The following is a 20,316-nucleotide window of genomic DNA, read 5'->3' as shown; positions in this document are numbered from 1 at the left end:
TGATGTCCTGCTGGGTGACCGAGCTCCTCAGCCTATGTCTATGAGGAAGAGGAGCTTCAGAGGAAGCTTTCTGCGTCCTGTATCCTCGATCTTATCCTTTTGATCTGCAGCTCAGGAGTTTGGTGTCACCTCGGTGTTCAGACCTCGCTTCACCACAGCAGACAATTAAACCAATCAATCTGGCAATCATCACTTTCACTCTTCCTCCGCTCGTGAGTAAGACCTCCTGAGATACTTGAACCGATCAAACTGAGGCAGCAGCTCATTCCCAGTAAGAGTGGTCCCTGCAGCTTTATCCACCTTCAGACTTTCAAGGTTTCTCATTCCATCCTAAAGCCTTTGCACTCCAAACTACCTCAGCACAACTTGGAGCTCATCGCTCAATAAACCAAGCAAAACCACATCTATGAATGCAGGATGACGAAGCATCGATTGCAAGGCTTCTGAAATAAACGGCACTCTGTGGACAGACCCTTTAAAGGGCCGTTTTACTGCTTTGACAAGCTCCAGGAAAAGACTACAACTGGCTGCAGGCAGAGAGGAAAGATAACATCTGGACTTAAACAGCTGCAGGGCGGCCAGATATCATCTTTGGGCTCTCTGGAGATGATGGGTGTTCATCGGTGAATTATCAGTGAATAATGGAGTCCATGCAGTGCGCCTGATGATGCGTCCTGCCTATCTTAGTAAGAGCTCTGTCCTGTTTTCTTTGTGGAATAAAAGTCGTCAGTCAGGATTTTAATCAGTTTCTGCTCATTAAATCAAAACTGCAGGCAGATAGAGACAAGAGGACGAGATGAAAGATCTTCAATCTGACATGAAGTAAAAAGATGCGAGAGGAAAGATGCTGGAGAGTTTTATGAAAAGGAAAACTAGTGAACAAATAAAAGAGGGAGGAAACATGCAGAGGAGACAGAGATGGGAGGTGAAGGAGGAGCAGGCAGAAGAAAAAGAAACGCAGCGATGAGGAGGATGAGGAGGATGAGGAGGAGAAGTGTCGTGAGTCTGATTGATCGCACGCTATCATGAAGTGGAGATTTATTCCAGTGCGGTCCCTCATCCTCTTCGACCCCACGACCCCGCGCTCATTAGCATAGAAACCACGTTCCCCGACTGCTGATTGGACCGGGACCGATGGGACCAGGATGTAAAGGAGGAAGTGTGTTTGCGTGTTGGCGTGCACGGGCGCGGCGTGTACTCGTTCACGCACCCACGGGGGTTCAGGGAGGTTACACATCATCATAATAAGCAGAAACATTTCCAATCAAAGCAGGTAATTCTTCTCCAGCTCGCTCTGCGTCCACCCACCTGTGTGTGTGTGTGTGTGTGTCTGTGTGTGTCTGTGTGTACCCCTGGGTGTGTTTTCCATTAACAGACAGCTATTTGAATGCCGCCACTCACAAATGTTTAGAAAAATAGCGGGATTACATCCCGGGCCTCTCCGCCCACTTCTTGCTGAGCGGCTGACCTCAGAAAATGAGTCTGAAAGCCGAATGACGGCCCGAGGCCTCGCCGTTGCTGCCGCCGCCACACAGCTAATTGTTTTTGCAGATTTATGCAAAACAGATACGAATCTAATCTCTCCCTGTCGGTCGGTGCTGCGTGTTCTTTGAGTTTCTTCACGGACTCGGTGGGACCGATAACAACCTGTTTTCGTGCAGGTGGAGCTGGTTGGTCTGTTGTTTTGCGTCTGTAAACTTTTTGGCAGCTCCGGCTGTTTGATGAAGACCAGAGGAAGAACCCGGTCCTGGTCCTGGTTTAATGAGCTGGGATTTGCAATCTTTCACTCCAGTTTCGCTTAACAGCCACCACAGCACCCTGGAAGTGGCGCCAGGAGGTTCAGCGACGCACATTAAAGCAGTGCATGCTCGAGTGCTTTATTTGAGTATTTCCCATTTATGAAACTCCGGAGGAACTCCGTGTCCTCGGGAACACTGTGTGAAATCATAAAACGAAGTCCACAAATGGACTCCAAACTGGAGCTTCAACAGTAAATCTCATCGTTCAGCATTTCAACCTTTTTCCTCCAACCAAAGTCCCGAGGGCAACAAGCTTTTACCTTTTAGCTTTTATTAACAACGTCTGATTGGCTGATTACCTTCTCGCTCCATGTGACACAGCGGCCGGTCTAATCCAGTTAAAAGCCGTGAGCCGGTATTGATTTCACTGCTTAAATCCTCTTCAGCCACGCGGAGGAGGAGGCGGCTCCGAGGGATTTGAAGCCTTCACATGTGAAACACGGACCTAACAAGATGGGATTAAAGTGGAGACGAGTGTTCCTGAAGGTGGACGCGCCGATCTGAAGCTCGATTCACCGGCAAACCTTCAGCATGAATCGATGACGAGCTTTTATCTTTGCTCTAATGTTGAGTTTGGTCTAATGGAGCAAAGACAGAATTCAGACTGGAGATTTGTTCACTTGTACAGTGATGGCTACCTCGAGCACTTTACATAGTAAAGATGCTGCAGTCATAATACTGTTCACCTGGTTAACATACAGTAACAAATGTATGAGCTGAGCTGGTGAACCTGGTTGGTGTCTAGGGATGGGTATTGATAAGACTTTCATGATTCCGATTCCATTTTCGATTCTGTTTAACGATTCGGTTCTTTATCGATTCTTTTTAAAAAAGGAGAACACTAAGGTCGATTAGCTTAGAACTTTGTTTTATATCTTCTCTTTGAATAAGATAGAAATTTAGCAGTAACATGGCCTTACAAACCCAACAGTGAGATCTTAAGAGATCCAGCCTACGGCTCTTCAATGGGGTGTCACAGGGTCCCCAGGAAAAACAATTGTAAATGTAAAATAATAAAATAAATATTCTTCTGTAGCAATAACAAAGTATAACATAAATTATTCTGTAGCAATTACACAAGAATATCCAGTAATGTCCCTGCCTACAATTAAACACGTTCACTTACTGAAAATCATCTGCTGTGGCAAATGGGTTCAAGCCTTTGACCACAAACTGAGTCACTGCTCGGTGACATTCGTCTATCCTGGCCTGAAAGGAGACGCTACCGGTAGACTGCAGCGAGAACTGCCAGCATCTGAGCCAGACTCTGTCTCTCATCATGGTCACCTAAATGCACAGTGATGGCAGGTTTTGTAATAAGGCAGATCGCGCTAACATAATATGCACTGTTAGTTGATTATTTACCTGCTGCATTAACGGGAGAGGACGTGCAAACGTTACCGCTGCTGCTGGGTTGAGATTCACGAGTCCGGAGCGGAATTAAAAACACGACATTCATTTAAGGTCATCGCGTGTTTTGTGAGCAAATGCTTTTGCATATTCGTAGTGTTTCCTCCCTTAAATGAAATATCTACTTTGCAAGTATTGCAAGTTGCCCTGTTGTCATCCGTTCTCGTAAAGTATGACCAAACTTTTGAGCGTTGAGCTTAGGCGCCGTGTTTCCTGCCAGGTAAATGACGCTCCGCAACGTGGTGACGTCATTTGGGGCGACTGGAATCGATAAGGGAATCGTTTGCAAAAATGGCAAACAATTCCAAGGAGTTGAAACAGTGGGAACCGGTTCTCAACAAGAACCGGCTTTCGATACCCATCCCTATTGGTGTCTGTGGGTTTTTTTCATTTAAACCACCAGTGAAGCCATCGTGTCCAGTTCCTTAACACAGCGGTTCCCAACGGACCGGCCTTTAAGGTGTGGTAGATAAATCCAACAAAATAAAACGACACGACCGAGAAAAAACTGATATTTTGTAAATATAATAATAAATATGAATTCACTGTGTAATTGTGTAACTTTATTAGCAGCATCCTCCTGAAATGCACCAACGACATTGAGAGTAACATCCTCCTCTCTGCCCCTTAATGCTCTCAGGTCGCTATGGTAACGTGTAAGCATTTCTTTCAAAATAAGACGCACAACTACAACACAAGAGAAAAGACCCAGGTAAACAGAGTTACGATAAAAACCTTGAAAACCATAAATTTTACACCTGAGCCTCAACTCTCACATACCAAACGACTCAGGGGTTGGAGACGACTGCCTTAACTAACTCTATGCTAAATACCTGCAGACGTCCAAAGGCCCGCCCATCAGCCTGCGTGCCACCCTGTGGTCACTGGTTTAACAGATTCAGGCTGATTGTTTTCATTTCTTCATCTTTGAAACCAGATGTGACGTGTGAGGAAGTGCCCTCTGTGACATCATCAGGGACTATAATGTACAAAGTCATGTTTTATCCTCTGGAGATGAGGCTTTTATTCTGAAGCAGCCGTTATCTGTGTTTCCTGTTTCCTGCTGTTTTTACCCAGATCCGTGAAATGGTTTAGACTTTGGATGTTTTATTTTATGTCGTTTCTGTGTCTTCAGTTTAAACTCTGTAGCTTAAGAGATGAGCACAGAGCCGGATTCTTCTTCTCCTCGGAGTTAAATCCCGGATGTTTTCCTCCCTCTAGATGAAAATTTTCCGCTCTTTGTTTCTTAAACTGTGGATTTCGATCCTGACGGGGTCATAGATTCTATTTCTGGAAGGTCTGTGCTTCAGAAAGGAAATAGGTTTGTCTCAATTAGTCTCCATCCCAGGGAGAGGAATGCCTTCCCTCTCATCTGGGTCCCAGGCCGGAGCGCCTGAAATCCTCGGGTTTACCCATAATCCTTTATTCCACCGAGCGGTTTTGCCCTTCGCTTTGACCTGCCTCGAAGCAGCTGAAGAGTTTTGTTCTGAAACGAAAAATCAGCCGTTTGAAAAGCATCTCGAGCGCCGTGACTGACAGGAAGTGGTGACGGCGCGCTCTTAAACTGACAGCGTCGGGCTCAGAGATCATTTCAGGTCATTTTAGATATCAGAGTGTTTATGTAGAAAACATCAGTATGAACATTTGAACTATTTAATCACTTTGCTCTGAGGTTGTGCTCTAGCTCAGGTTTTCAATAATAATAAATGTCAGACGTTCGATTTATGAAAGAAAAAAACACCTGATGACAGCGCTCCGACTGACACACCTGAACAGTCTCATGTTTACAGTTCGCTGCAGTTCCTCTGACGTCCAGCAGGGGCTCGAGCTTTAACACTGCCATGTTAAAGCCTTACAGCAGAAATAAACATGTTTACGCCCTGACAAAAAAACTGTTTGGGCCTCTGTGTCTGTTTTACCACTTGATGTTTGGGGGCGTGGCCTCTTGGACTCGCCTGTGGTAACTGGATTTCCTGAGCTTGACCCGTGGACCGTGTTCACGTCTGAGCTCCGGCTCTGAGGATTGAAATTCCAGGATTTTATTGGGATGTCTTCCACCCAAACAAACACCTGAGAGAGATTCGGGGCCGGTGCGGTCACCTCTGACTCTCATCAAATGTGGGAATGTTTTTAGGAGGAACGCTGTTCGTCTCTCCAGCAGAGTTTCACAGACTTGCAGAATCAATGTTAAGCAGCACTACAGCTGTTTTGGCCGGCAGCCTGCTCTCCAGTCTCAGAGTGCAGTCCTGCTGGACTCGGTCTCTACCCCCGCTTATTACTGTGCAATCCATGGAAATTTATTTTCAGTTGCAATTATGGCTTACAGCAATTATGGAAGCAACATAATCAAGACAGAGCAATTATTTCTCTGCATTCCTTTTTTGCAGTGCAGCTCTCATTGGCCTCCTGATTTTGTCCTCCTCTAAAGTCTCAAACTCTCTGCTGTCACGAGGAGCAGGTTCAGCTCATAGTCTGCTGACAGGAGGACACTTTGATTAACGAGGACATGAGAAGACGTCCAAAGGTCGAGTTATCGCCTGATTAATCCTGATCAAACGATGACGACTGTATGTTACTGTTGTATACCACCGTGCTGATTTCCATCCATCCTCTGCTCTGTGAAGATAAACCTGAAGGAGTCTGAGGAGTCGGGCTCAGCTGCCCAAACTCTTGTTGGGCATTTTGTCTACACGTGGCTTAGTTTACACACAGGAGGAGGCGGCCATACCTGCTGAAGTGCTGCAAAGCCACAAACAGCAGCTTTAGTCCATCTGCTGCCTTCAGGGAATCACACAGAGAGACCGGAGGAGAGCTTTCCCCTCCGATCAATGAAGTCTCAAAAATAACTGAGGAAAGAGAGAGAGAGAGAGTGTGTGTGTGTGTGTGTGTGAGAGAGAGAGAGAGAGAGAGAGAGAGAGAGAGAGCAGGTCTGTGTGTGAGAGAGAGCACAGGTGTGTGTTGTAGGCGGTCACATAAGGTTGTAACGATTTATTGACAGCATTAAGTTGAAGTCTTGAATAATAGAGAGGAGTCCACTGAAGTATCTCACACACACACACACACACACACACACACACACACACACGTATGCCTTCCTGTTATGGTGAGGACCAAACAAAATGTCCTCACAATTCCTGAACCAAAGTATCAGAAAACCTCACAGACATCACGTGTCCTAACAAACGCCACTGAGAACAAAAACAGGACAGTCTCACAGACCTGAGACCCCTGAGCAACCGCAGGTCACTATAGGGTTAGATTCCCCAACAGGTCGGCAAGTAGTTGCAAAGGTGGTGCTGCACCAAAAGCTTCCTTGCGGTGTCTTTGGTCCATGTTGGATTGCTCCGGTCGCCCATGGTTTGTATGGCAGTTGCCAACTACTCATGGAGCAGCAGTGAAACTGTGAAAAGTGCCACACAAACTAAAGAACAGAAACCATTCGCTTTGAAAGTAAAGGTTCGGCTTTATGAACCCTGTTGGTCGGAGTGGTAATGAAGACAAGTGTGTTTTTACGTATCGTTGCTGATTGGAGAGTAATTGGAAAGTTGTGGAAACCACAGCCACTCCAACAATCTGCTCACGACCAAAAACAATCACAGGAAGGGCTTTGGTGCGGTCCCCTCTGTATGGACGATTTCAGCCGACAGCCTGGGGTCACCAACCAGTCTCCAGTGAGGCCAAAGGAAGTCCTAAGGAAGAAGCTAACTGAACTTTCAGCATAAATATATGGTGTATGGAACAATGAGGCATCCTGGGTTTTATAATATACTTTTACATTTCTGTTGGATAAAATTTGCTATTGTGATTCGAGCTGTCAAATCTTTGAGGTTTCTAAGCCTCACAGATCGTTTTAACTGGTCAAAATGTCCCCGTTTCTAAAAATACCCTCGGTGCTGAGATCTGTTCTTTCTGTAAATTGAGCGAGACGTGCTCAGACGCTCTGCTTCCTCCTTTGTCCTCTCAGACTCTGACGACAGACCGGCTGCGTCGTGTTTGATTTAGGATGGTGTGGTGGTTCATCGGGAGTCCATGTTTTACCTAAAGGTGATGTAGATGGGGTCAGCATGGCCTCTCTTTGGACGAGGTCAGATGTGTTTGACACATTATTATAAAGAAGGACTAGAATAGAAATGAGTAATTTTAGGTTTGTGTTTCGTTGCGAGTTTAGAGTTTCAGAGACTGAAGCCTTCGGGTGATTGGATGCATATTTAGACTATAAGTGATCAGGGAGGGTGCTTTGCTTATCTGATGGTGAGCCTTACGTCTTCGTCACTTCTTAAACGTGCAGTTGGGCCGACAGTGGGTGGAATATTTTTGCCATATTAACTTCAAAGCCGTAAGACTGCTTTGATAAAAACAGTAGATTTTACCCCAGACGACCCGGGAGCTGGTGAAACGCTCCACCAAGTGCTTCTTTTTTGGTCTTAAACTGTTTTATTCATCAGCACTCATTCATTCAGAGATCAGATGAAAGCGAGGTGCTAGACAGAGAAGTGTGATGCTTTTATTTTGCATGTATTTTCCACAGAGCACTTCCTCCGCCTGACTGACTAAAGTGATTCGTTAGCTTGTCTGTTGACGGCTGTTTCCTATGTTCTGTGTTTGTGCAGCGGGGGCGGGGGACAAGCTGGGCTGGGCGTTCGGTCTGGGCCTGGAGAGGCTGGCGATGGTCCTCTACAGCATCCCGGATATCCGGCTGTTCTGGAGTCAGGACGAGCGCTTCCTCAAACAGTTCAGAGTTCAGGACATCCACCAACCCATCTGCTTCCAGGTAGACACAAACATCACACCTGAGTGGAAGAGGAGCAGATTTTCACAAATAAACGCGATCGTGGCTCAAGAGTTGGGAGTTCGCCTTGGTTCGGAAGGTTGCCGGTTCGAGCCCCGGCTCCGACAGTCTCGTTCGTTGTGTCCTTGGGCAAGACACTTGACCCGTTGCCTACTGGTGGTGGTCAGAGGGCCCGGTGGCGCCAGTGTCCGGCAGCCTCGCCTCTGTCAGTGCGCCCCAGGGCGGCTGTAGCTACAATGTAGCTGCCATCACCAGTGTGTGAATGGGTGGATGACTGGTTGTGTGAAGCGCTTTGGGGTCCTTAGGGACTAGTAAAGCGCTTTACAAATACAGGCCATTTACCATCCTAAAGATGGATGAACGTGCAGAATGAAAGAGCTAAAGTCTGTCTTCCATTCTTTCTTCTCCATCCTTGTCTTCTTTTCTTTCCTGTTCTGTTTATGTCCCTTCCTCTCCTTTGTCCTTTCCTTTCACTTATTTCCTTTCATTCATTAATGAAAGTTCCTCCCCTTGCCCTTAATTTGATCTTGTTTCCTTTTGTTTCAGTCCCATTATTTTGCTTTCGTCACCTTATCTTTTCTTCCCTCCTCTCTTCACTGCTCTCCTCACTTCCCTTCGTCCATTCGTTTCATTTCTATTTTCCTTTGTCCTCTGCTTCCTGTTTACCCTCCGTGCAGTCTTATTGTGTCTCTGCTGTGTTCAGTCATGTCTCTCTTCAGCTACAACACCGTGTCTGTGTTTGTGTGTTCATCACTAACCTGTAATAACTGCTGGCTCGGTTAGTTTACCTTCAGATGCAATAACGAGCCCGAGTCTCTCGTAATAAAAACAGTCTTCTACCGTCGTGAATTAATTCACAAATGCAGAAATTAATTTGCCGTTAACAACGTCCTCCTTGTTATACAGCCACCGTTTTAAAAATCTGCAAACAGATTGTTTCTTATTTGTGGGCCGTGGTGATCGAGAGTCGCACATACTTCCTACCAGCCAGTGACAAAGCAGCAGCCCACCTACCTGTAACTACACTTTACACCCTCACTCCGTGTGTGTGTGTGTTCTTGCCTCTTAACCTCATGCATAAAACATGTTGACAGTGGGGGCTCACATCAGCCGGCACCAGTCACTTCCACTGACCCCACCATCATCAACACACACACACACACACTGTGGGGTGTGTGCAGGTTCACACAGCGGTTACTCCGTCCCCACTAAAGGTGCTTTTTGTCGACTCTCGTCTTCACTAATAAAGAACATTTCAAGTGACTGTTGGAGGGCAAAGAGGAGAAAAGAGAGGAGGAAGATGAAGAGGAGGGATGGTGGGGGTGGACGAGGCAGAAAACAGATGGAGGGAGGAAGCAGGGAATGAGGAATAAATGAGGCGAGAGGTAGGACAGAGGAAAGAAGAGGATAAGAATAGATGCAGAATCTGACTAAATGCAGTTATTTGAATAAAAGATCTTTAGATGTAAAAAAAAATAAAAGGATTGAGCGAAACGTAAGGTGAGAGAAAGTAGGGGGTGACATTAGTGAGGACAAATGAGAGACAAAACACAGCTTTAATGGAAAAAATATACTGAAGCGAGTTTGAGGAAGTGATTAAAAAAAGAAATGCTTGAAATAAATAAGAGAAATAAAGTGGGGGCGGGGGGGGGGGGGGGGAAGAGGGAAAACAGATTAAAGTGTGTCAGGAAAACAGGCAACAGAGGAAAATGTAAATGACTAAAGAGGCACCGAAGTCTGAGAGGGGAAAGTGGAGGAGGAACGATTAAATGGAAGAAACAAAGTGCTGAAAGATACTTTAGTACGAATGAAGAGAGAGAGGAGACGCTGGAAGGGTGGTTTGTGAAAACAACGACATGAACCAGTGTCACGTTATCCAAACACAGCGTCTTTGAACCATTTCACAACACGTGTTCATCGCACTCAGCCAACCAATGCTAAACCTTCATTAACCGCTGTCCAATCAAACCACTTGCCTAGCTAGCAAAGAAGTCACCCAACTTCCTTAACATCCAACCAACAAACCAAAAAACTGAACCGAGCAGAGAACACCTCCCTCCATTGTACAGCTAATATCTGCCTGTATTTACCCCACCTAACTACCAGCTGACCTACACAATCTTTCTTCCTTGTCAGCCAACCAATCCCATCCCTTCACCAACAATGAGAAAGAGCAGCTGATGACCAACTAACTTCATTATCCGGTCTACCAACTTACCTTAATACCCAACAAACCAGTCAAACATTTGATGAGAAGAACTGCTGCCTTCCAAAGTACAACCTATTGCCACCTACCTGGCAGCCCAATCACGTCCTTACCTTCCTACCACCTGACCCTGATGACCTTTATTTCTAGCGGGCAGACCAATCTTCTACTTTTAGCGCCAATGAAACATGCAACGAAAGACCCACTGACCTCTTTATCCGACAGCCACCAAACTAGCAAACAAACCAAACAACCAGTTGGCTGAAATCACGTGCACGGTACTTTCAGAACTTATCTGGACCACAATTTTTTTGTGCTTTTGTGACAGAATCAACAAAGTTTTACTCTTAAGCTGAAGTTTGTCAGCTCACATGGACAAATATTCACTCAGTTTATGTCGTCCTCTGAGTCGGCTGGTAATAATCTTACTTCATTTTCTTTTGATCTGAACAAACTGAAGGAAACGAGAGGAAATAAATTGTAAATAGCAAATGCGTTTGAAACGGCCCACAGTGAGTGCGTTCAATAAAGGTTTAACTGTATCTGACAAATTACAATAAACACATAATCAGTGTTGTTAAGTTGAAGACGTGAGGAGTGAGGGAGCGACCCTGCTGTCCTCCTGCTGTCCTCCTGCTGTCCTCCTCACAGCCCTGTAAGTTTTATTGATAAACCCTGTTTCTCCAGAGGGGCCCGGGGAGCATGGCTCATCTCCTGCCCAGGGTCAGTTCACCTCTCCTGGGCTGAGGCTCTCCACCTCTCCCCCGTAAAGCCTTTACTGGCCCCCACATCCACAGGTAATGAACTGTGACCGCCCAGGGCCTAACAGGAAATAGACTCCTTGGGTGTCGGTGTGTATGTTTGTATACGCACACACACAAATGGCTTCAGGGAGCTGTGCAGTGCCACTAAACTATTATAGTGTAAACAGACGGCTCACCTCCCTCCATACGTCTGCACAGTATGGTCAGAAATATGTGGATACTTCTCTCCTCACCTACCACCTGCTGTGCCAAAGTCTTTCCCTGACGCTCGACTGAGTATAAAAATATCAAATGAGACTCGTTCTTCTCTCTGTTCTTCTACCAGTTTTACTTCTGTCCTTTACTGAAATATGTATGAATTGTTTATTTAACCTTCATGTGCAGCGCTTTGTGAAAAGCACTTAATAAATAAATGTTACAACTTTACAAATAGATGAATAAATAAAGTTAGATTCCAGTTCATTTATAATTAACTAACACTTACCAAAATCAGCCAATCAGTTACTTATCTGCTTGCCCAACCAGCAACCCAACCAACTAACCTATCTAACCAACCAACCACCTACTTTCAGACGTCACTTTTTCTCAAACCTGTATACCCAGCAAACCAACCAACTTTTACCTGCCAACCAACTGCCCAATAGGCCCCTTTCTTGCTAACCAGCCAACCTTTCATCTACCTACCTTCCTAGTTACCTAACCAAGCAATTGCCTGCCTGTGTAACCAACCATTTACCTACCTGCCTGTCTGTGTAGCTGTCTACACAGCTAACCAGTTGTTGTCTATGTTCCTTGACAACCAGCCATCTACTTTGCAAACCAGCCAACCAACGACTTGTCTTAAACCGCAACAAACAAACTAACCACTAATTGACTTTTTTGTCTAACTAATCACCTACATGTGCAGGCAACTAACCAACCACTTCCTAAACCAACAACTTACAGCTAACTGGTGATACCTTTCATCCTGGGTAACAAACCAGAAATCTACCAACCACCAACTGACTGTCCAACCAATGTCAAGCCTTCACTGACAAAAACCCAAACAGCAGCTAACTGAGCCATCACTGAACCACCTGCCTTCCTCCTGCAGTTAACTAAAGTAAACTAGTCTTTGATAACATATGAAACAAACTGACCAACCAACTGATCACCTTGCTGTTCTTTACCTCCACCTTTGAATTGAGCTAACTACAGTCCAGTTTCTACAGAAGATAACTAAATAACAGTAAGTTGGCATATTTCACTGTTCCTTGTTTTGTTCTGACTTTTGCCAGTGTCACACAGATTGATGTGTCTCAATGAATAGCATTAAGATGGAGAGAAAATTAAGAAAATATCATTCAGGAGCAGGAATAACAGCAGCTTCTCTCACTCTGTGCAAGTTATTCTGAGCATAATAAACAAGTGACAGATGATAGGAATCTCTCCTTCAGTCTGTCGCTGCATAAAACATCACATGTATTCTGTTGTCCCGATTAAGTTTTAATGTGTTATTGTCTTTGTGTTTTACTCTCTGCTGCACTTTCTCCTCTTTCTTCCTACAGTCGGGCTGTTTCTCTTCTCCACTTTCTGTCACATTTCTTCGTCTGTTATTCTTGAGTTCTTTTTTGTTGCTTGAATCTGCACTTTCAGCTCATTTTTATTCACCTCCTCTCTCAATCTCTGCAGTTGATGTGCTGATTACCCCTTCAGTCCTTACATCTTTGTGTTTATGCTTGGTTTACTTTGAAATTCTAATGAGTCTCCAGTCCAAATATCCCATAAATGTACATGTACGAAAACTAATCAATGTGGTGCACAAAGTAAAATTTCAACATCTTTGAGGATCATTAATAACTCATAATGTGTTATTGTGAAATTAAACTATTCTTCAGGGCCTAAACATCAGCCACAAATAACCTCAGCCACGCATCTGCACATAATACATGAATCCAGATGAAGACGTTACAAAACTAAACCAGCAGAAAAACAACAGCGTTATGCCACATTAGCACTGAATCAATTAAACATAAAACTATTACAAATATAATCCATCATATAGTTTGCAACTATTAAGTGGGTACATTAATTATCATTGCATTATTTAGTTAAAATATATTAATGCAGAGCAACCAGTTCCCTATGACCTAGCTACCCATCCACCCTCCTAACTACTTACACAACCAGCCTGCCAGCCAGCCTCTCTGCTAGCATGGCTAACCAGTTACATACCTGCCAGTCTACCTGTGCAAACAACCAACTGCGTGCCTGTCAATTAAGGACTCACCTACATTCATCTACCACCTTTGCAACCAACCAATCTGTGTACCTGCCAGCATGGCTCATCACTTACATAACTACACAACCAACCAACTCCTTGCCTGCTTACTTACTTTGATAACTAACCAGTTAAGTACCCACCCATGTAGACACTTAACCAACTACCTAGCTACATACTTGTATGGCTAACTAATTAAGTAATTAATTAACTGCCAATCTAAACAACCAATTCCTTTCCTTTGCTTTACTACACAACCAACTAATTGCTTTCCCACCCACCTATGTACATGACTAACCAATCATGTGATTACCAGCCTATGCAATAAACCAGTTCCCTACCTTCCTGTTTGGGTAATCAATTACTCACCAACACGACTAAATAATTGCCTGCCTAGATAACTAACCACTATTTAATGAACCAATCAAGTGCCCACCTACCTAGATGCTCATTCAACCACCTACCTACTTACCTCCATGGCTAATCAGTTACTTACCTAAGCAACCAACTATCTATCGACACAATGAACCAATCGTGTGCCTAGCTCTGTTTTTCAGGGACTTTTTTTATAAAGAGAAATTATCAGTTAATATTTCCACCATTGCTTACAGTGAACATTTTTAAGTTGAGTTGTCAGTCATTGTTGTTTTATACGTTTGTTTTTCAGACGCTCAGTAAGTACCCACCTCTCCATAACGACATCTCCTTCTGGCTGCCGGACGGCAAAGAGAGCGAGGCAGGCAGAGAGAGCTTCACAGAGAACGACTTCTACGAGCTGGTGCGCTCCATCGGAGGAGACCTGGTGGAGAAAGTGTCTCTCGTGGACAATTTCACACACCCAAAGTAAGAAAACCCATCCACAAAATCAAAGTTTGATTGGATTACACCGCAGTTGCCCTTTAACCCAGGAAATAAGTGCAGTGGTTCATCTTTTTATGTCCTAATGAGAGAAGGAACAGCTCTGAAACACTGCAAATACCACTGAGGGTCAGTAACTGCTGGCTCTTTTTGCACAGGTCATTATGATGCTAAATTCCCTCCTCCTGCTCAGAGTGCTGCTGGTACACCCTGTGATTAAGCAAACATCAGCGACGGTTGGGGTGACTGTCTTTATTGATAGCCCAGGTTGAGAGTGATTAACAAGCTGTTTGGTTTTGAGGGACCAGGAGCTTCGATGAACTCAGTGCTTGTGTTGCTTTGGTTCATTTGTGATATAACAAATATTTGAGGGTATTTGCTGGTGGAGCAGATCTGTATTTACCACAGATAGAGACTATCAAAGAATTACTATGCCATTATTGATATGCCATTTTAGCATTAAAGCCTCTTACTGTGATGCTAGCTCTGAGCTTTAGTCGGGTTTCTAAGCTAGCTGGCATCAAGAGCTGCAGTCCACTCTGAGTTTAGTAGCTCCTTATATAATAATTCAATTCAATTTTATTTATATAGCGCCAAATCACAACAAAAGTCACCTCAAGGCGCTTCATAGATACAGAGAAAAACCCAACAATCATATGACCCCCTATGAGCAAGCACTTTGGCGACAGTGGGAAGGAAAAACTCCCTTTTGACAGGAAGAAACCTCCAGCAGAACCAGGCTCAGGGAGGGGCGGGGCCATCTGCTGTGATTGGTTGGGGTGAGAGAAGGAAGACAGGATAAAGACATGCTGTGGAAGAGAGACAGAGATTAATAACAGATATGATTCAATGCAGAGAGTCTGTTAACACATAGTGAGTGAGAAAGGTGACTGGAAAGGAAAATAATAATAATATTTTAAAACTCAAAGGAGTGCAAAAGGTGCTTTTAACTGCACATCTCTTATCATGAAATGCACAAAATACACCAAGCAAACAGCATCCTGCCGCTTCTTGCTGTGGTTGTAGTCCAGTTATTTTTATGCTAACTGCTAGCTGGCTAATGCATCATGTTAGCATTGTGCTAAAAGTGCAAACCAATAAGTGGGTAGTTCCTATTCACTGTTCATTCATCTTTAACTGCCTATCCAAATCAGGGGGCTGGAGCCTATCACAGCGATCACATGGTACGAGGTGAGGTTACACCTGGACAGGTTCACGCTCACATTCACACCTACAGCCCAGACAAAGGGCTTACCACTGCACCGCTGTGATGCTCCCATAGACTCTGTTACATGGAACTGATGCAGGTGACGCTAAGGCAGAAGTGCTTCAAACCTGCATTGCATTTACTGGCCAGCAGGGTGCGAATGTACAAACATGCATGGAAAAATAGCCCTAACTTTATGACCTCGTGATGAGTTCATGGTCACAGCCATGAGTTTGTGCTCTTTGTGAATCCAAAGCCAAGTTCATGTTTTAAACTTGGTCCCATTAGAGTGAAATCAGTCATATCTGCCCCTCACTCATCACGGCCTTTTCAAAACACTCAGAAGCCACAAACCAATGGGCTACATCTTTTATTTACAGTCTGTGGAGTTACTATCAGAACCTGTACGGCGTGGCCCAGAGGGACTATAGAGCCTCTACACCGCAGAGGCTTAGAGTCAGCAGTAAAGTACTTATCGTAAAGTAAATATAGGATCAGAAACCAATGATGGAAAAACAAAAACTGCAGGAAAAAAAAAACAGAAAATAAAAAGGAAAAAGTAACAAAAGCAGAGAAACAGGAGCAAAGGTCATCCTGGTGCTGCTGAAGGCCGGTGACTGATGGCAGAGTCATCGGTTCTACACACACACACAAACTCACACACACACAAACTCACACACACACAAACTCACACACACACGCACAGACAAACTCACACACACACGCACAGACAAACTCACACACACACGCACAGACAAATTCACACACACACACACACAAACTCACACACACACACACACACACAAATTCACACACGCACAGACAAATTCACACACACACACACACAAACTCACACACACTCACACACACACAAATTCACACACGCACAGACAAACTCACACACACACAAATTCACACACACACGCACAGACAAATTCACACACACACACACACACAAACGCACACACACACACACAGCTGTCCTTGGCGTGCACCTTCGAGTCTGCAGTGCCTGCTGTTGACATCTCATTTTTTAGGAAGTACGTGTGTGTGTGTGTGTGTGTGTGTGTGTTTGTGTGTAAAGGGCAGCAGTGGGAGGTTGGTACCTATGGCTGAGAACTCCTAATCCACATCACTGTAACACACACACACGCTCGCCCGATCTTGTGTTGGTGTGTGTGCAGCGAGGGCCCTGCAGTGCGTAAAAATGTCCTACACTATTCATCTTTCAGCATTTTAATGTCTTTTAAATAGCGACCTTTTCCCCCACAGAGCGCGCGCACACACACACACACACACACAGACACACACACACACACACAGACACACCCTTACATTAATACCCAGTGACTCTTGCGTTGCAGCTAATGGGCAGAGAGGTGAGAGGCCCAAAGCTGAAGCCAGAGCAGCGTTTCAGAGTAAGATTTCAGAGTTCAGCTAAATCGCTGCAGACAGTGGATTAACTTACAGCTGCAGTGAACTTTCACAGACAGATCCGAACATTTGGTGCCAAAACGTCCAGAAGAGCTGACCTTTGCTGGAGCGCTGCAAATAGATGAAGCGTTTTAATTAGCTGCAGCATCCAGGTTTGTTTAACCTCCACGGCAGACGTGCAGACGACAGCTTTGAGAAAGAAACTGTAGAAATCTTTTCTTCTTTTTCACACGTGAATTAACATCTACACCGGTGTGGACGTTAACCAGTCTGGAAGAAATCTATAATCAGCGATGTCCTCGCTGTTATTTCCAAAACAAGTTGCTGCTAACCTGCTAGCCCCGTCTACTTCCACCACTGCTGACCGGCTCACCAGCCTCCAGGTGTATGACTGCACGTGAGAAATAACTTCTTGGGTGTAAAAATGTGTGTGTTCAGCAGGTGGCTGAAGCACACCAAACCCTGACAGGCACAGAGACTGGTTTGCAACCTCCCAACAACCACTAGTTGCTAGGAAAAATGATTCCCAACCAGTTGGTGTATGGTTGCTGGAACAGAAGGCTGCACCAGAAACATCCCTGTGTTAGCTTTGATGCTGTCGCCTGCAGTTTGCACGGAGACGCCAACTTGTCTGCAAAACCTCGCCAACTGGTGTCTCTGGGGTCCTCGTCTGTAGGCCTGGTGATCGAGGCCTCACATTTCCGTGGGCGGGTTTTCTGCTGAGAGCGTTTCCACTTCAGGTGTGGACTGAAATAAAGTGTCCATGAATCCAAGCTCGGCCCAAACAAAGCTGCTGTAACGCAGTCGGCATCGCGAGATCGTTGGAGACTTTCATTTTGACTTTACTTCACTATTATTGGCCGCTGCTCACCACACTAATCCAACACCCCTGCTAGTTATACTAACAATCAAGTTTCCAGGGAAAGTGGTCTCTGTTTGCCTACAGACTCTCCCATTGGCTGGTTTCTATATACATTTTCTTTCTTATCTGAAAAATGATCATCTGTGCAGCTTCACTCTCACAATATTTTTCCCAGAGTCGGAGCTGAATTTGGCAAAAATCAAACAAACCTTTTCAGTATGCTGCCCTCGTTTTCCCGGGAATAATCAGGAGGAGCTGAAACTGTTGGAGCTCGTTAGTGCGGGAGTTTGAGTCGACTGTGAAAGTTGTCCTGGTGGTCACTGATGCACGTTTCCTTAAATAATCCAGAAAATGAAGGTGTAGCACACAAGTCAAGGATTTTCTAGAGAAAAGCTTTTATTTTGAAGGAGCTGGGGCTCCTGTGTGGGACAGGCAGATAAAGTGAGCGGAGTCAGAGTGAGGCTGGGAGACAAAGGGAGCGAGCGGCAGGAAGAGGTTTTGGGGGAAAAACAGGTGCAATGCAGGTGTTTTATGCAGCACTAATCAACGAGCTGATAACTGCAACTAAGAGCGTGAAACTTTCCCTTCACCACCATCATCATCATCATCATCATCTTCATTAGGCTGCGAGGCCGGCGACCACAGCGTCTACGGGTGGAGACGGGAGACACGAGTGTGAGCCATCAGCAGAGAAAATGACAGCGTGTGGGGGAGAGGGGGGAGGTTAGGGAGGAGGAAAGGTGCAATGCAGGTGTTTCGTGCAGCACTAATTTAAGGAGACAATCCAAAAGTATGTGGACAGCGGCTTTACCGCCCGACGTTTAAAAATCACCAGGAAGGACTCGGACATTTTCCTCCAGTGTGTGTTTATAGTTTATAATAATTACAGCTCACTGGTGACAAATAGAAACATTTAAATTAGTTTAAACGATCAGCTGAGTTTCCATTTAAAGAAAGTTGATTGGTAGTGATTTAAAAAAGTGTTTCAGGGTTTTACCTCCAATGATGCAGATTTCAGACAAACACGTTCATCGGTGTGTCATCGTAGGTCACACAGTCCACGGATGGACTTTTCCAGTATGATTGATGTACTCTGAATACCAAACACATCGGCTTCCTGGTGTCACATGATGCTACCACATGTCATCTTCTCAGCCTCTGCACGCTGTCAGGATGTGAGTGACGCTGCACAGACTGATCGCCTCCGTTTGGCTGGACGGTGAACGCAGCATTAAAAATCTCACTTCTGTGCTCGGAGTCGACAGCTACGGCGTTAACCCATGACATCATCGTGCATCAGACACGTGAGGAAGACGGCGAGGTGTCAAAGACGGCGAGGTGTCAAAGACGGCGACCAACACAGCTGCCGAGCCTGACGATGATTGGATGAATCTGCCGCTCAGATGTTTCTCACATCATCAGATGGATACAGGATCATTTCCATATTTCAACATCCACAAACAACTTTTGTGCCTTTGTTTAAGTTCAGCCATCAAAAACACCTGAAGTCTGTCTGCGCCCTCAGCCCTCACACCTGTACAGGTGCATTAATGATACTGATGATCAAAGCACTGCAGGTGTGTGTGAATGGATAGAAAGATGTCCCAGAAGAGGGAAAAGCTAAATTTGGATGCAAAGGTGGAAAACCTGAGCCGTCAGATTAATCCTGTTTGCTCCCAGACGTTCGGTGATTTATTGAGCTTTTATTCTTTTCCCAGAGTAAAGTCTCCGAAAGACAAACTGAACATTTATTCCGTGTTAACGTGTTCACCCTTTCCAACCCCGGCTCCCTCCCTCTCTGCTCTCCCTGCTGTGACAGATCGCTCGGCTGTCATTAGTCAGCATATTAAATTTTGCTAACAGCCCGAACTGGATCCAGAAAAAGTGATGAAGAAGCCGAGACTGTTCTCGTCAGAAACACGAACCGGCCGTCAGAGACTCGCTTTAACCCCGCCGCGCCGCCGTCTCCGCCTGCGTCACCTCAAACCAATCGGCGTTTAAAAGTGCCCCCGCTGATCGATGCTCGTCTGTCGCAGTGATTTACAATAAATGTGTGTGACGCTGAGCTGACAGGGTCGACTCTCCCAGGAGGAGCTTTACTTTTACTGACTCTATATTTACAAGAGGAGCAGACACTGATCAGCAGCTACCCTGAACCCACCTGAGCACACTTTACACGTTTATAGGAGCGTATGAACGTTTAAGATGACAGAAAGGCTGGTTGTACATCACAGATGTGAGAGGATAAACCATTGCAGGATATTCCAGTGTGAGGATATGAACACACATCCTTTCATTATTAGACTTAAAGTGCTGTTTAATGCGCCTAATATTTAAAATATTACATTAGTAATTAGTAATTCTGTTGTACACACTTAATGCAAATGTTTATTTACCTTTATTTCTTTTTATCCAATTTTTCTTTTATTTCTTTTTCAGTTAAATTTCATTTATCTGTCATTGCTTCACAACAACATTGGTCTGAAGCTTTTTATAGATTTTAAAGCAAAGACCCCACAATGTCAAAGAGAAGACCCCAACATCATACAATCATTGGGGAGGAAGAACTCCCGCTTAATAGGAAGAAACCAGAGGCAGGTACTGGAGGCCAAGGTAATGCCATCCAGAGTAAGAATCTGCTTAGATACCATATTTCTAAGATTTTCAGGGCCGAGTACAATAACCTCAGTTTGATCTGAATGAAGAAGCACAAAGTTAGCGGCCATC

The 20,316-nt window shown here is 44.9% G+C and overlaps 1 protein-coding gene across 3 annotated transcripts in view; it reads left to right on the top strand.

Moving 5' to 3' along the window:
- The window catches only part of fars2 (phenylalanyl-tRNA synthetase 2, mitochondrial), a 134,602-nt gene that overhangs the window by 80,192 nt on the left and 34,094 nt on the right, over positions 1-20,316 (top strand). For all 3 annotated transcript variants that reach the window (XM_084940306.1, XM_084940303.1, XM_084940305.1), the window contains 2 exons: positions 7,820-7,980; positions 13,896-14,071. In XM_084940306.1, coding sequence (XP_084796432.1) covers positions 7,820-7,980; positions 13,896-14,071 — 337 coding nt within the window. The remainder of the gene's footprint in view (positions 1-7,819; positions 7,981-13,895; positions 14,072-20,316) is intronic.

Source organism: Perissodus microlepis, chromosome 9 (assembly GCF_051167445.1).
Source record: "Perissodus microlepis isolate ML-2025 ecotype Zambia chromosome 9, ASM5116744v1, whole genome shotgun sequence".
Lineage (NCBI taxonomy): Eukaryota > Metazoa > Chordata > Actinopteri > Cichliformes > Cichlidae > Perissodus > Perissodus microlepis.
Note: the sequence above shows the minus strand (reverse complement) of the source record. Positions and strands in the feature narration are given on the sequence as shown.